We start from the raw sequence: 12,616 nt of genomic DNA, 5'->3' as shown, positions 1-12,616 counted from the left end.
CTAAGTCTAAAGCTCTAACCAAAAGGGAAACATAAAAACGGTCTCAAGTTACATTCAGAATTTCTGAAAGGTCTATTTTAAAGTAGGCATGATAGGTACATTGAGATGTTTGGCAACATATATAAATATATATATATATGGTCAGTGGCAATGCTGCGGCTGAGGAGATTGGAGGCAGAAACGGTGCGCCGGTATCTTGGCCCATAGCATGTTGTCATGTCGCCCACAGGAACAAGGCTTTCATCGTCATGGCTTTGCACTGCGGCCGCATCGCCAGAAGACAGCGCGACGTGATGAAGTCATTCTCACATCCTTACACGTTCGTTCAAGGAGGACTCAATAGCGATGGCTTCTCACCCACCCGTTCCTTTACCAGGAAACCCAGCCGGATATTGAATGAGCGACCCCATCGAGGAGGTGGAAATAGCCGGCCGGAAGCTTGCCATCCACGGCGGCCAAGACGTCTGCGACCCGGTCACCGGCGCAGCCTTGACTGGCTCATGGCTTTGGTGTTCCGCGTTGGTCTTGGCCGACTGGATGGGCAGACTGGATCCCTCGACGTTTCAAGGTAAAACCGTGCTAGAGCTCGGCGCCGGTACTGGGTTGCCCGGGTTGGTGGCCGGATTGCTGGGCGCAGTCCGGGTCACCTTGACTGATGTAGGTGCGCTGCTGCCGGGCCTTAGGCGGAACGCGGAAGCCAACGGGCTAGACGGGTGCGTGGAGGTCAAGGAGCTAGTTTGGGGCGCCACGAGCCCAGACAAAATAGGTCCGGCTGACTTGGTACTAATGTCCGACTTGTTCTATGACCCGGAGTCGATGCCCAGCTTGGCCTGGACCCTCAAGGGGCTATGTAAGAAGGGCACCATCTTGTTGGCTGCCACGGAAATGAGGGCGAGTGCCACCGATTGCTTTAACGTACTAATGGGGGAAGGCTTCGGCATGTTCCTAGAACACGAGTGCCAAGAGTACGCCATCTTCACCATGCGCCCCCCCCCCCCCCTTATTTTTCAGTAACAAGCACAAAGAGTGAATAAGAAAAACAATTGCAATTTCAGACCCAAGACAGTAAGTTTGCATATCATGATATTTTTCATGAACTAACTTGTTTTTCTTTTTCCTTTCCGCACTTTACACGATTTTTTGTATCGAGGACACACATTTGTTTACCGCAGCAGCACCAGGGAAGGGAGACAATATTGCACATCGGTTCTCGGTTTATATTTCGTGATTGATAGATAGTTCATCATCTCCCGCTCTTACGACAAACGATGGGATTTCCTTTATTATTCAACTTGTACATCGACGACTTTGGCTTCGACTTTCTTCTTGGGTATGGTGATGAAAAGGACGCCGTTCTTCAACTCGGCCTTGATTTTGTCTGTCTCGAGATTGTCCGGGAGAACCAGGCGGGTGTCGTAGACTGCTGAGCTCCGAGACGTCCAAGAATCGCCTTCGGCCGAATCGGATTTGTGCTCGCCCCGGATGACCAGCACGTTGTCGGACTCGATGGAGACCTTGACGTCTTCCTTGGTGAGGCCCGGCATGTCGAACCTCATCCGCACCTCCGTCTCGGTGTCCGCGTAGTCCCAGGGGGCTCGGACGTCCCGCGACGGACGATTGGAACCGGGGAATGACCACGACTCCTCGAAGATGCGATCCATCGTGTCCAGCATCTGCCGCACCGTCCTCATCGGCGAAAGCGGGTCCATCAGACCTGGGGATCACGTTTTCACAACCAAACCAAATCTGTCACTCTTACTTTCATTCACGTTCGGACCTTACTGAATTTTAAAATTCGGAACTGACTAGAATTCTTCAAGTTCCTAAAAGTTCTTGATTCTAGCTCTGGCCCCGTTTGAATGCCGTCCAGGGAAATCTGGTTCTGCAGAAAGCTGATTTTGAGCAAATTTGGGTTCTTAAGCTAGTTTGGACGAAAACTAAGCTACCGTTTGGATGACGATAACTTGGTTTTTCTTTATATAATATAAAATATTCAACAAACGTATGACAGACATCACCCATAAACTCGGTTTTCCTTCTCAAACATTAGAGAGAGAGGACAGCTTTTCTCAGAAATTATTTGCAACTAAGCTTTCACTAACATTTTCAACAAAGAAGTGACAAGCAATTACTTACCAAATGGAGGGATGTCGAGGGCAGGACGGCGAGCCCGGCGTTCCAGCGAGCCGGTTCCCTTTTGGCCGCTGAACTCAACGTCGAGCGACCCATCCTTCTCATCTGAGGCTCGAGTCTTGACCAACCTAGGAGCCCTCTGAGCAGTTGGCCGGGGGATGAATGCCGAACAACCAGATCTGAGGCGGCTGCTTTGGGACAAAAGAGAGGGCGACGGAGAGAAGAGGAGGCCTGAAGCGGAGAGGCAAGACATTGTCTAAAGCTTACAACTTCACAAACCAACAAGGCCTTAGTGTGTTCGAGGGGAGAGTTCTGAAAGGAACGCTATGAATCAATCCAAGGAGTGATCGGTAATGCTTTGCTAGTTGAAATTGATGACGATGCTGTGTCATGGCAGTGCGGAGGGCTTCTCTTATATATAGCAAAGCGAGAGGACCTGGGTCCAGACCAGCGTCTGGAAGTGGGCTCGATGGTCCGCCTAGGAGTGTGGGGAAGGTTCTCGATATGTTGATAGCTTTGCGTTACACGTGGATGGAATCTAAAGCACCAGATCGGGACCCATCTAGCACCTTCGAGAAGGAGCTCATTCATCCGACGGTTTTAAATTCTTTAGACACGTCTGGTTTTGAATCTCTACAAATGGGAATTGGGTTGGTTGGGATCAAGCAGCATCCCAATATATATATATATATATATATATATATATATAACATTCTCTAGACACGTCTGGTGTTGAATTTCTATAGATGCCAAGTGGGTTGGTTGGGATATATATATATATATATATATATATATATATATATATATATATATATGAGCATTTAAGTAGTATTTGGTATTGTGCTAATCTCTTATTAAGATAGCTTTTCAAGTTACAGATTTCCCAACAAAGTGAGGCGGACTGGTGGTTTTTCATCCGCGGGTGAGGGATCAGTAGAAGAGTGTGGAAATGAAAAGAACCTCACAAGACAAAAAGAGGTTGCAAGTTGTTCTACTAAAGCTTGCCTGGTGTCAAAAGGAAAGAATCAAGGATTTATGCAACTTTGAGCAGCAACCGTGGCTCTTTTCAAATGAGTGTCACTCTGCCATTCTTTAATACCATTGATGGTCTGATCTGTACCTTACTTGCATGAGAAGTACACTAGAGAGAGACATCCCTCAGTCATTAAGACTTGCTTTTAATATCAAATACAGCGTAAGTGCCTAAGTTTTTTCATTGTTGTTCATTTATGAACTAAAGCAAGAAGAGTAATGGAAGATCGGTTACATCCCACTTCACAAATTTCAGTCCATCAAGTGTTGTTCTTACAATGGCGAGAGTGGCATTAAGCAGGCGACCTTCCAAATGAAGCCGTCCCTTTACTGTTAGTAACAAGAAAGGAAAGTACAGTAAAGCCACAAATTAATACATATTCAGAAAGAGGAGCAGGAGGTTAAATTGTTAAAGTTTATGCAAAACTTGCTTCATAACAAGGCTTCCCTAATCGGTAACTCCACTATTTGTATGTGACAAGCAATAGTCAATATCACGAATGTGGATAAGTTCCAACATTGATGGGCTCATCGAGCGACGTGTGGACCTTTATTACATCATAATACAAACAACAAATATCTGGCTTCAACAACCCCCAGGAAAAAAGATCCTCAAAATCTTGAACACCAAAAGGCACAGAAGAATTTTACTTCTGTGCAGCCACGTTATGAGACTAATTCACCCTGTCCTAGTATAGGGTACCGTCTCTCTCTCTCTCTTCCCTCCTTCTGGCCTCTGCCCATCACCGTTCTGCGTTGCAATCGCTCATTTTTCTTCTGATTCCCTACAGAAGGTTCAAGAAAGCAATATTAAAGATATTCATCTACAGTGTGACTTTTGATGCCAAGGACCAGCCTTTCCCTTCTGCCAGAAGACTACCCTGACTATCAGTCTGGATTGACGCACCCGGTCAGGTGTACAAGGGAACAACATTGGACATGGCTGTAAGCAATTTCAAAGATTGAATAGCTTGACGCTGTCTTCCATAAACAGACAGGATGGCATCATCTGCGGGAGCTTGCCAACAGCGTCGCATCCTGATCACGTGGTATTAAATGGCTGACCTTCTTCGACTGGAAGATCTCTAGTTTCAACCCTTTTGGCAGCAGGGGAGAGCCCTTTTTGCTGTCCACCACAGCAGGAGTAGACTTGCTTGAACCACCCTTTAAACCAAAGTCGCAAAATTTCCACAAAACACATGTTCATAGACGTCCCTTCTCGAATGGCTCTTATCAAGGCTATTATAAATATCTTTGATTTTGTGGTACTTTTAACGGTAAGACTATGGTGACAAATCTTGGTACCGACATGCTGGAAAATGCATGAGAGACTGTTATTGTGCCCACTCGGATTTGGTCTTGTCCCACTTAGGAGTGACTCAAGTTCACGGCACTTCATGCCGCTCTTTGACCTCTGCAACATGACTGCATAAGTTCAGTGCACGGACCTAACCGGAGGCGGCAGCTCAGTGACCGCAAACTTATTTTTCGTAAGATGTCATTTTTGTCGGCCGGGAAAATAAACCATTGTGCAGTTTTCTTTGCATGTTCTTATTAGTGCCACTGCCAATGAAGCGCCCGGAAGATAGGTTCCCCTCCATTTATTTGTCTATCTAACTTATTAGTGGTTCTACTCTAAACAAAGCTCGGTGTCGCCCGTGTTCGGGAAAGGAAATATATCCTTATCACGTTGGCAGAGCCTAGATGGGTTCCGAGATCAAGACACAAATTCTGTGCATTCACACTCAATTATCAGATTTTTTTGACTTCTATATTGGAATGTAACGATACAAGCTCCATCTTTCTGTTCCAAAATCTAAAATTATTCCAGATGTAGGCTCCCACATGCATCACTGTATTTGGAATCACATAAGATTTCATAACCTATATGATTAGAAATTTTAAACTGTTAACTTTTTGGCTTATCCGTCCAGGTATTGTGAGATAACTCCAAATTCCATGTAACAGGCCTTGAAGGAAGGCTTCTGTTGATCGAGCTTTACTGTATGAATGTTTACTAAACAAGACAGGACCTGTTAATTATAGAGAAGGCAGGCCATCCGTCAAACGGGTTCTTATTCAATTTGTTGTTTATTGACAAGAAGAGTACGAAAAAACTTAATGCGCATTCCCCTTTTTCTTTCCAGAATCGATTGGATTAATAAAGCCAAAACAGATCATCTTTTAGAACAAAGAAGGAGCTGCTAGAAAATGTTCCTACCTGTGTAGGAACGGGGATGCTACTCAGCGAAGTAAACCGTTTTAATTAATTGCCTTGACAATGGCAGCGCCTTTCAAGTCGGGGATTGTGCCGGCAAGAGAGTACACTCATCTCCGTGGTGCCACTGAGTAGATCAGAATTAGTTTCAAGTTGACCTTAAGTGTCTGCTGCGTCTTTACTCACTGGACGAGAGAGAGTCCTTGTGGCTGAGAACTTGGAGAAAAAGATGATGAAGAAGGGTACGTGGCGATGTGATGGGCAAAGGCCCGTCAATCTCGCCGCACCAGCGGGTGGAGGTCGAGAGACAGAAGTCATATAGATGGGATCCACACCCTTCTTTCTTAAAAAGGGAAGTCCCATCCGCTGACACACTATTGAAGACTTCTCTGCGCTCTTCCCTGCTTCGAGCCAAAGAGTTGTGCTCGGGCCTGCATCAGAATGAGGCAGCAAAGGCATGTGTTGACTCCAAGCTCTTCTGCCAACTAGATGTCGGAGGTACTGCCAATTCCTTTCTCTCTGGTTTGCGCCTTTTTTTTTCTAATAAATAAAAGATATATTAAGTGATGAAGAAGAAGGACCGGGACTCTGCCGCTTGAAACGATGGTGGGCACCGCCCCTTCTAGACCTGCCATAAAAAAGTTCAACTAAATTTGACTTGCGTATTTCTGTGGTTGTTCGAGAAGTGCAGCAAGGAATTGTTGCGTCCGGAGTTGAAAAGGAATTGTTGCGTATTTAACAAAAATGCTTTTTCACTATTGTCATTTAAAGTGAAAATGACTTTATCTATCGTTTTTACGAGCACTTGACGGTATTTAAGGGAAATTGGTAAATGAAGCTACACACCTAATTGAAGTCGTTTGAAAGAAACTCAAGAACTATATAACACGTCTACTAAGTAATGCCTCAGGCGTGCATTTGGCATTTGGAACCCTAAACAGTGTTCTATATATATACTTCTCTTGCCGGTCAAATTGGAACCAAAATTGAGCAGATTCATGGAATACCTATAAAATTTGTGTTTTTCAGTGGGACAGATCTATGAAATATGAAATACTTTATTCTAATGTTTCATAAATCTATTTCAATTTTTAAAATATTGTATTAGTATTCATGTTGCCAAACACCCCTAAAAACAAGGTTAATACCTCAATGTAACAACTGAATTGAATCATCTCCACTGCAAAAACATAGCAACTGAGATTTACTGCATAAGTGCCCCTAGGAGGGATAAGTTGCATCGGTACTTACGGAACAAGTTAGATTGTCACAAAGTCTTCCACAGTCAAGGGCGGAACCAAGGCAATGCTGGCAAGGGCCAATTTTTAAAAAATAACAAATTTATTTGCTAATATTCTAAATAATTTTAGTCTGACCAGTTAAAAAATTTGAAAATTATATTAGGCTTCCGTGAAAATTTACTGGATCCACCTCAGCCAGAATTGCAGTGTGCTTGGGTTAACTGTGGCAGGTGGGAAGCCCCCTTTCGCCCACCACACCCATAGGCCGAACCACCTTGGTTCTTCCCTCTAATTCAAAGAAATTTTAAAAGCCAACTTAAAGGAATTTCCCAAAACTGATGCCACCTATTTTGTTTGAATTTGTCAATTCATATTTGTCGCATGTTCAAAACTATTAAAGGAATGAAGTGACATTCCAATTGACATACCCCACTCACGTCATGACCTAGCATAAAACCTCAAAGGGTAGGGAATAGGAGAGCTTTTGAGACTTTTTTGAGCCATAGGATAGATTGTTAATCTCCTGCTCACCCAAACAAACTATAAGGTACGAAGAGCTATCCTGTTTTTGACACCCTAAATCCACCCTTGGCCTATTCCTACCTCTTCATGAGTGAGTCACTCACTCTGTTTGATTTGTTGGTGATTTGAATTGCTTGGGACCGAACTGTTTGAGTCTGCGGACATTGATAACGTCCGAAGTACGTTGGAAGACGTCATTTAGCGAACGCCTGACCCACGTCGGCCTTGATTGCCGCTGGATCTGGCCCCAAGACAACGCACTTCCATTGCATTGATGAGTGAGATACGCCAATGTTCTGTTCCAACTGCGGGATCCAGATAATCCTGAACCGGATGTGCGATTTACTAATTATGCAGCCCATGCCACATACGATACGGTAGTCGAATCCCGCAACAAAAAACGCTGATATGAAATTTGGTCAGCAGCACCGTACATATCGGCATGGGCTGCACCATACCCAAGTGGGCGCGGAAGAAGCCATTCTTTCAAAGGGAATTGAATTCTGTCCGGAGCCATCACGGGCCTGTTCTGAGTTAACCGGATCCCCAAAACCGTACCCACCTTTCGCCGAGCCCCAGGTGACTGAGGCCGCTGCCATCCCAAGACAGACCTACAATGCCAACTGCACCAAACTATCGTCGATATTTTCAGTTAAAAAGGAAAGATACCTCCTCTCCCGTCGAGTAACGTTCACCAACATATGTTTGATCGGTACTGCCCTTTTATGTCTTTTTCTCGGTGGACATGGCGCTCGAGGCTAGCCGGACGGAGTCACAGAGGTATTAATACTCTCGAGGGAGAAGGGTCGGGATCGGAAGTCTTTGATTCGCCGGACCTGCTCTGCTTCCGATGGGCAGACAGACCCAGTGAGAGCTGGATTTTGAAGTCTTTCTCGTTAAAAGAAAATTTAGCGTTATGTTTATGTCGACCCCTTGGTTCTCAAACTCTTTGAACACTAAATTGTGCATATTTTCCGGTCGTCTTTTTGAAGGGAAAGAAATTATAGATTGAAAGTTTTAACGCGAACCCGATGCTCATGATATTGGAGAGAACCGAGAACGAACGTGGGAAAACGCGCAAGCCCCCGTTTCGGACCTGCGCTTTCTGTGATCCTTCCAAAATTACACGTTAACAGAGAACAATCTTAATGACCGACAGAACCACCACCGCAACCAACGCCACTGCCGCCACCGACGCTGCATACTGGTGGGAACGAGTCGCAAAAAGGCGGAGCATCATATTTCGTGATCAGAGTTCTTCCGGCAGCTGGTGGAGCTACAGTCATCGGAATTTGAGGCCATTGGAGGGCATCCGGCGCTGCACTTGGCCACCGTGCGTACGCTCTCAATGAGCACTTGGGTGTGCGACTCCTCCGCCAGTATCCGGCTGAGCTGCTCCGGGCTGATCACCAGCCTCACCTTCCACATGCCCGGTGCCGCCTTCTGGCACAGGGGCAGCCCCTCCGCTCCCGCGGGCCTCCGCCACCGACTGAAAACGTGGCTGTCCAACGACATCCTGTAGGGCGTTAGGGCGGAGTTGGTGGCGTTCAACGGAGACGCGACCGCATCGTCGTCTTCGTCTGTCGGGGAGGAGCAGCCGACGAAGTGGTCGAGGGGGAGGAGGTAGTAGAGATGGCCGGCGAGGAGGGGCTCGTTGTGGAGGAGAGGGTGGGAGGAGCGACGGCGGCGGAAGATGCCGTGGCCGGGGAACTCATTGGTGATGCGCTCCGCAGTCACGTTGCCGTGCAGCTCCATGACTCCTCCCGTGGACGTCACGACCCTTACAGCCTCGGACCGGGCCGGTCCAGAAAACGCTCTCCACAGGCAGTTCCCCATCGTCGGACTGAATTTCAGAGAACTCGGAGACCGCTCGGGCAAGGAGGAAGGGCACCGCCACCTTCTCTCCGAACTCTCTTATCATCACAAAGATCGTCGAAGGGGAGGGAGTGATTTATACATGGACCCAAAATACTGTTGTGACTCGTTTTTCTATATCAAATAAGGCGCATGGCAGAATCCGAGAAGGTTCATTCATTTGTAGGCCCGCCTTTTCCCTCTTGAGTTTGAAAATTGTAAAGACATCTCGATTCATTCTCTGACAACTACAGAAGTAAATGTGAGACACTCATAATCGCCAAAACTCTCTAAAGTCTTCGTTTCTGTTGCCTTGCAAAACAAAGATCCAGCTCCACAGTAAAATGTATCATGCACCTGAAGGCGGTTCTATTGAGCGTGTTATTTGACAAGTATCATAAATTGAGATGCAAACGATCAGTTCATGTTCATTTTAGTGTTTCCCTTGTAGAGCTGGCTGTTTGAGAAATAGAATAAAAGATTGAGCAACATCCTACAAAAGATGCAGGTTGATTTGTCATTCACTCGTTTAATGGGCAGCTTTTTACAGTTTTTTCCTGGAATATTATAAAACTTTTTCGAGAGGTGGCAGCTAAGAATTTTTGATAAATTATTCAAGAGGAGTTCAAAGTCCGACTAGCGGTAAATTGAAATTCAAGAAATATTGATTTTGATCCAGTACAATGGTGGAACGCGAGTTGTCCAAAAAAAATTCGATTCATTTCTAACCTTTTTGGGCGTCGTTTTACATATTCATTGATGAAATCAGCATTTTAACCACATCTTGTGAAGTGTCTTAATCATAACATTGGTCAAAAGTCAGGGATGAGTTTGTATATAAATAAGGGTTCGATTGGACAATTCAATACCAATGAAAAAAATCCTTTTATTACCCCACCAGGTTGAGAGAAAGGCTAGCTGGCGAATGAATGAATCAAGAGTATGTTCCTTAATGTAAACCAAATATATTTGGACCCATTCATTACTTTGGGCCTTACTTCTTCCTGCTTTTGTTTGGGTACCAAACTATAAGATGAATTGGGATATGCAAAATCAAATGTACAAGGTCGAGACCTTTAATTTTTGGATGTATATCTAATATATCATTTGTACAAGAATAATTTTTTAATTATTCTCCTAACTGAAAAACTGAATGACGCTGAATTCAATCGAACGTCATTTTTCGATTCCATGAACCAATTTTCAAGTTTTTTTCTCATATTCGACTGATTTAAAGTGGTAGAGACGCTGATTTGAATCCAACCCACAGACATATACAAATTAGATGAACATATAGAAAAAAAGTAAACACCACTTAGCTGAATCGAATTCCTTATCATCAGTTAGGCTGACTTAGGTGGAGTGGGCACAGACCGGCCCTTGATTGATGTGAGGGCATGGACACTTGGCAACGACGCTGTGGTCTATACTGGGCCGCTCCTCTTTGACCAAGAGTTGGGTCAAATAATTTAAAACGAGTCCAGCGTCGTTGAACTCAGAAGCGGTTCCGCCTAAACGTGTAGATAACTCGTCACTTCCTTTGACGCTCAGCTCAATATTGACAAAACTCTTAATGATTTGTTCTTGAAAATTGTGTTCATGCTCAAAAGAAATAGGTGCCGTCTTTTTGCGTGTTGTTAGCTAAAAATGCACCAAAGTATGACTTCCCTTCTTTCTTCAAAGTTCATGGATGAAATTAAATGTCACTTTGTGGCTGCATACATATTTTTTTTTATCCAGAAACTTCCTTTTTTCATGCACACTAAATGCAAGTAGACAACTGCCAGATAATGACGCGTTCAGATCTTCCTTAAGCCAATAATAACTCGCAAAACTATGGGACGCTACCAAGTCCTGGGTCCATAGCTCAGTGGTAGAGCATTTGACTGCAGATCAAGAGGTCACCGGTTCGAACCCGGTTGGGCCCTTCCACTACACCGTTTGTCAACATACGCTTTTCTTAATATACCTAATGTTCCTTTTTTGTCCTCCCCAACCTAATTTTGCAATGAAAAAATTGCAAATCCGCGCTCTAAGTATTGCGCCAATAACAAACAAGACGTTCAAGTTTTTGAGGGTGAAGAAGAAGAAGGCCCTCAACTTTTAATGGACATTCTCAAATAACCGCCTCCATTTAGGGAGACGGATGGAAAGGGTTTATAGTGACAAAATTATCCAGCACCGGGGAGGAGGGAGCAACGTCCTAATTGAGTTAGTACCACACAATCTTTGATGAAGTCTTCTTTGATGAAATCTGCTAGAGCAAAGTATTGAAGAGCAAAACAAAAGAGAAAGATATGGTACTTCGTCCAGAGGGGGTACTTTGTTCTCGTGCTTTTTAGAATATGCTGTCTAGTGATGGCAAACTCTTCATAGGCACTTGAAAATGAATTTTGTTTCATATGCACAAAGGGGGTATATGAGTTCAATAGAAATGTGCTCTCCGTTGAAGCAAAATCATCATTGGCTGGCTTATCCAGGTAAACACAGCGCAGCAACTGTAAAAAAACATGCTGGGAGAGAGGTTTCCCGGGAAAGTAATGTTTGGTCATACTCATGGTTAGGAAAAAGGAAGCCTGAACGTGGCGTTAGATGGAGTCGCAGGACTCTAGACGTTTTCGTCTGTTTGCCATACAAACAAGTGTGGTTGGTCTAGAAGGTCTAAAGAACATTCCCTGCTCGAAAACCCAGTGCCCGCTCCAGCGGACGGACGTGAATCCTGGGTAGAGCTGGTGGCTGATTCTGCAATGGACCGCCCAACCTCCAGGCAGCTTCGGCACCTGGCGTTTTCTTTGCTGCTGGCAATATTATGCTTTTCTCAGTGGCAAAGTGTCTCTTCTCTAACATGTATTAGGCAAATTTTACAGGAATTTGCCGATTCTTTGGGGTTGGATATTAATGATAGCAAGTCTGCAGTTATTCCTTTTAATCCGCATGGAAATGCTTTTCGGTGATTGTATCCAATTCTGAATTGGCAGTGGTCTAACCTCCCTCTTCCCTTTCTTGGTCTTCCTCTTATCTACGGCGATCTCAAAGTGTCATTTTGAGAAGTTTTACGCAGGAAGGTTGAGAAGCTTTTGGCCGATTGGAAGGGCAGGCAAATTTCGCTTATGAGGAGAATTTGCTTGGTGCAATCTGTTATTCAACAACTGGTTGGGTGTTGGATGAGAGCTTTTAGGCTCCCTAATGCTGTTATTATGAAGGATTCATCTTCTTGGATGGAAGCAACTCTGTTGTCCAGTTGAGGAGGGTGGCGTGGGATTGTTAGATTTGCATGTCTTCAACAAGCCAACTATGATGTGTGTTGTTAGTTATCCATGCTCGTGTAGTCCGTTCGTTTTGGACGAAGCTGGTGAGGTCTAACTACATATCCAAATCTAGTTGGCCTTTGGGGTTGGGATTGTTTTTTGGAGATATTGGTAATGATGAGGAAGTGCATATACGGAAGTAAATAATGGTTTGGATCTAGGGTCGAGATCTGAACTTAGATATGGTTTTAAAGGTTTGCTTTGAGATGAGCTTGGCCCAAGGTCCAAAATTAGATCCAAATTGCGGTACAAATGATTGAAATTGCTGAAATCATGCGTGAATAAATGGAATACAATCTTTTGAAACA

General features: G+C 44.6%; 3 protein-coding genes and 1 non-coding gene across 4 annotated transcripts; 2 read left to right on the top strand and 2 right to left on the bottom strand.

Moving 5' to 3' along the window:
- The first annotated feature begins 324 nt into the window (after positions 1 to 324).
- LOC116260920 (uncharacterized) lies at positions 325 to 1,034 on the top strand. Its single transcript, XM_031639457.1, has one exon. The coding sequence runs from the start codon at positions 397 to 399 to the stop codon at positions 1,012 to 1,014; it is 618 nt and encodes a 205-aa protein (XP_031495317.1). The 5' UTR covers positions 325 to 396; the 3' UTR covers positions 1,015 to 1,034.
- Positions 1,035 to 1,070: 36 nt separating this feature from the next.
- LOC116260919 (small heat shock protein, chloroplastic) lies at positions 1,071 to 2,514 on the bottom strand. The gene is made up of 2 exons (XM_031639456.2): positions 2,137 to 2,514; positions 1,071 to 1,714 (listed from the first exon to the last, which is right to left on the bottom strand). The coding sequence occupies exons 1-2, from the start codon at positions 2,384 to 2,386 to the stop codon at positions 1,284 to 1,286; spliced, it is 681 nt and encodes a 226-aa protein (XP_031495316.1). The 5' UTR covers positions 2,387 to 2,514; the 3' UTR covers positions 1,071 to 1,283.
- A 5,698-nt stretch (positions 2,515 to 8,212) lies between these two features.
- On the bottom strand, positions 8,213 to 9,082 carry LOC116261135 (uncharacterized). Its single transcript, XM_031639764.2, has one exon. It carries the CDS (start codon positions 8,980 to 8,982, stop codon positions 8,383 to 8,385), a length of 600 nt encoding a protein of 199 aa, XP_031495624.1. The 5' UTR covers positions 8,983 to 9,082; the 3' UTR covers positions 8,213 to 8,382.
- A 1,774-nt stretch (positions 9,083 to 10,856) lies between these two features.
- Positions 10,857 to 10,928, top strand: TRNAC-GCA (transfer RNA cysteine (anticodon GCA)). The gene has a single exon. It is a non-coding gene; the product is annotated as a tRNA-Cys (tRNA).
- Positions 10,929 to 12,616: the final 1,688 nt, after the last annotated feature.

This window comes from Nymphaea colorata, chromosome 9, assembly GCF_008831285.2.
Source record: "Nymphaea colorata isolate Beijing-Zhang1983 chromosome 9, ASM883128v2, whole genome shotgun sequence".
NCBI lineage: Eukaryota > Viridiplantae > Streptophyta > Magnoliopsida > Nymphaeales > Nymphaeaceae > Nymphaea > Nymphaea colorata.
This window is presented reverse-complemented; position numbering and strand designations above follow the sequence as displayed.